Source organism: Zingiber officinale, chromosome 1A, assembly GCF_018446385.1.
Source record: "Zingiber officinale cultivar Zhangliang chromosome 1A, Zo_v1.1, whole genome shotgun sequence".
Taxonomy (NCBI): Eukaryota; Viridiplantae; Streptophyta; class Magnoliopsida; order Zingiberales; family Zingiberaceae; genus Zingiber; species Zingiber officinale.
This window is the reverse complement of record NC_055987.1, coordinates 77,703,891-77,707,695: the sequence shown is the minus strand read 5'-3', so window position 1 is coordinate 77,707,695 and position 3,805 is coordinate 77,703,891. Positions and strand designations below refer to the sequence as shown.

General features: G+C 38.0%; 1 protein-coding gene across 1 annotated transcript; it reads left to right on the top strand.

Moving 5' to 3' along the window:
• The first annotated feature begins 1,255 nt into the window (after positions 1–1,255).
• Positions 1,256–2,637, top strand: LOC122005626 (thaumatin-like protein). Its single transcript, XM_042560741.1, has 2 exons — positions 1,256–1,496; positions 1,612–2,637. Exons 1-2 carry the CDS (start codon positions 1,430–1,432, stop codon positions 2,295–2,297), a joined length of 753 nt encoding a protein of 250 aa, XP_042416675.1. The 5' UTR covers positions 1,256–1,429; the 3' UTR covers positions 2,298–2,637.
• The last annotated feature ends 1,168 nt before the right edge of the window (positions 2,638–3,805 follow it).

Below are 3,805 nucleotides of genomic sequence, written 5' to 3'. Positions count from 1 at the left end.
TCTAAATTGCTATTTATCATTGTCCCTAATATATAGGTCACTTCATTTATATCTCTTATGAAATTCTTTCGAGTGTCGAGATCTTCTCTTGTTAACCTATGTTTTTCAGATGCTTCAAACCCCTAGCTCTTCCTTATATCACTCTTTACCTCTTTGCTTATGTAGTTCACCTCCTCGATTTGTCATGCTAGGATGCTCCTTATCATGCAGTCCCTCATATACTATCATCTTTCTCTATCTCCATGGACCCCACCGTGCGATCCCTCGAATGCTTGTGTCATCTTGCTTTGATCTCTATGTCCCATGAGTCATCAAGGCAACGAACACCTTGGTCATACCAAATCAACTATATACATGGTACATCTTGCACGACTTCACACACAAATTAGATCAAAGAACATATGTAAATTAAATTATTTGTCTAACTCATCTAAACAGTTAATTGTCTAACTATAAAAGAGAACGAAAATTTCAACACATGGCATCTATTTTTTTCGTAGACAGTACTTGACATCCAATATAAGATTAAAAATTATCTTCCTAATTGTCCAAATATTAAAATCACATTTCCATCGTATGTTTTGGGCTCGATGGTACCAATAGAGACAAGTAGTAAATATTGTGCTACTCAATCAAATAACTTCTTTTTCATATTCTAAATGGATTCATGTATACCTGGCATAGGCATCCGTATCCATTTCCAATATTTGGCTTCCCACGAATTGCTAATTCTCTCCTATTTCTTCTCCTCCGAATACACTCAATGTTAAATTTTTAGCAAAAGATGGTGAGATCATGTTATATGATTCTTATAATCCATCCCTAAATTAGATAAAAGGAGATAAATTACATGATCAAAGTATAATCTACCATCAAATGATTAAAGAATGAGAAAACAAAATTTCTAAGGATATATATTTATTAAAAATTAATCTATTATCTTATTTTAATTAAATTATCATACTCTAGCTAAGTGAACACTATGTTATGTAGGAATAACTCAATGTTATATGAATTATGTACCGATAAAAGTACAACTTTGATATGCCAAACAGGAGAACTACACTAATTAGTTTTTTTTTTTTAAAAAAAAAGGCTTTTGGCTAAGTATAAGTACACTTGAAGAAAACCCAACAGCAAGTAAGGTATGCTTATATATAAAAGAAAACGGAAAAGGAAAAGGAAAAGGAAAAGGGTTTAAAAAAAAAAAAAGGAAAAGAAAGTAAAGCATGTAGGATTGGCACTGATTATGGTACCTGCGGTTTCCATGTTCACCCTTTAAACCGCTCATTAGCAGTTGCCACGCTGCTCGACGGCGACGAAATCAAAGGCCGGCACTCTTCCCACTCCACCACCCTATCCACTACTTAATTGAATCCGGGGAAGAGTTAATCACATCCCACAAAGATATCGGTAAGTGCAGAGTAGAATGCCTGCTTCTTCATCCACCAGGCAGCTTTTCCTCCTCTGCCTCCTCATTCCAATCGCATTCTCAGGTGAATAGCACATCGAACTTCATGCGTGTACGCTGGGTATTTCATCGACCATTAATCATGAATTGCGACCTCGTTGCTCCTAATCATTCCTGTTTTAATTCTTGCTTTGTTTTAGATGGAATCCAGCTGATCCTGGTGAACAACTGCAACTACAGCGTGTGGCCGGGCGTCCTCGGCAGCGCCGGACACCCATCGCCTGAGAACGGCGGCTTCCACCTGGCAGTCGGCGAGGAAGCGGTCTTCGAGGTGCCGAACAAGTGGTCGGGGAGGATCTGGGGCCGCCAAGGCTGCGGCTTCGACGGCCTCGGCCGAGGGCGCTGCGAAACGGGCGACTGTGGAGGGGTGCTGCAGTGCAGGGGCTCGGGCGGGGCGCCTCCGGCAACGGTGGTGGAGGTGACCTTCGGCACCGACCGTTCCCCCCTTCACTACTACGACGTGAGCCTGGTGGACGGGTTCAACCTGCCGGTGACGGTGGCTCCGGTGGGAGGTGGAGTAGGGTGCGGAGTTGCAGGGTGCGAGGTGGATCTGAACGCCTGCTGCCCCAGCAAGTTCGAGGTGAAGGGGCAGGGTGGGAGGGCGGTGGGGTGCAAGAGTGCCTGCCTCGCGCTGGGGGCGGACAAGTACTGCTGCCGTGGGGACTACGCGTCGCCGGCAATCTGCAAGCCCACGCTATTCTCCCACCTCTTCAAGGCCATCTGCCCCCGCGCGTATAGTTTCGCCTACGACGACGCTTCCAGCTTGAACATGTGCAGGGCGTCAAGATATCTCATTACCTTTTGTCCACCTGCAAGAGCACGATGAAGAAAAACCCAGTTCCTCGTGAAGTTTTCATATTTATCATTTGACCCTTAAGTTCTAGAATATTTTAATTTGCTTTCGCGAGGAAAATTAAGCGGATTCAAATTACCATTTTAGAAGCTTGGAGGTTAAAGTGTTAAATGATCAAACATGCATCACGGGGGAAAGTGGAATTAGTTTATTTAAAAGGCTTCATTCTTATATGTTAGTATGATTGATTAATGTTATGGAAGACAGCAAAGTAGTTAGTTGTGGTTGTGAGGTGCAGCAGTGGATTCAGTACTGTCATTTGTATAACTTGTGGCTTGTAATATCGAATATTCGGTAATTTACTAAAACGAGTATCTAACTTTTTGCATTGCTCAAAAAATATATCACATTTTATAATTATTAAAGGGTGTATTAGTAAATTTAACCTTTCTATTTTATCCCTTCTAACAATTATCTCTACATTGAACCTCTCTCTCCACTCTCGTGGAAAATAATTTAATCACTTTCTTCATTTACTGTCATTTATTTTATTTTATTCAATACTAATTAATTTTTTTTCAAAAGCTCTTTATATCACTAGTTAAACTAAAAATAACAAAAAAAATAACAATGAAAAATATATTTTTACTCCTTATAATTTTAAAAATTTACAGAATCTGAAATAATTACAATTTGATATTTCTAGATCGATCAGTGAGTTTCGATTGAAATCGACTAAAATTCATTAATTGACCTAAAAACTTTAGATTACAACTATTTAAAATGACAAGAAGTTCCTAGAGGTGATTGATGTCTTTAAAAAAAATAATTTTTTTTCTCAGACTTATTATGGGTTTGATATCTCATCATGATTCATCCTACCGTGTATGTAACTATGTTGGTTAAAAAAATTTTCTATTTTTGTTATTGGGTCTGATATCTCTTTATATCAAGTCAGACTTTATATGAGGAGATATCAACCACAATAGAAACGAAAAAACTAAGAAAGAAAATAGAAATTTTTTTTAAGCATGATGAATGTTGCCTACAGTAAGGTGAGAATGTTGCCTGAGGCTCTTGACGCCTTCACTGGTTAAAATTTTTGGACCTTAAAGAGGATTAAGAAGTGATAAGCTGAACATGAAAAACCAAAAAAGGGAGATAATAGCATTGATGTCACATTAAATTGGCAAAGCTTTCTATCAAATAATTAACTGGTCTTTTCTTTTGGACAATCGCATCATTGTTTTTTCTCTTTTCTGATATCGTTTATAGGACTCGAACTCCTGGTATTTAAATCAGAAAGCAACAATTTCATCATTATATCAAGACTCCCTTTCATACTATTAGCAAGTAGATAATTGTACTCCTCTATCTTCACACCAAATTTTAACTTAAATTTAAAGGAACTGATCAAATTAGATATTTCAATTACACTCTTAAGCTTGCATTAAATATATCTGCATTCAATTTATTTTCTTGAACATTATAATCAAATTGGCTTAATCCGAAAGACATGTCATGTGAAATGCTAATAACGA

Bases quoted from the DNA above. Each gene is read 5' to 3' on its own strand.
- LOC122005626 (XM_042560741.1), top strand. From the start codon at position 1,430: ATGCCTGCTTCTTCATCCACCAGGCAGCTTTTCCTCCTCTGCCTCCTC. The intron at 1,497-1,611 runs GTGAATAGCACA...GCTTTGTTTTAG, and splicing joins CATTCCAATCGCATTCTCAG to ATGGAATCCAGCTGATCCTG.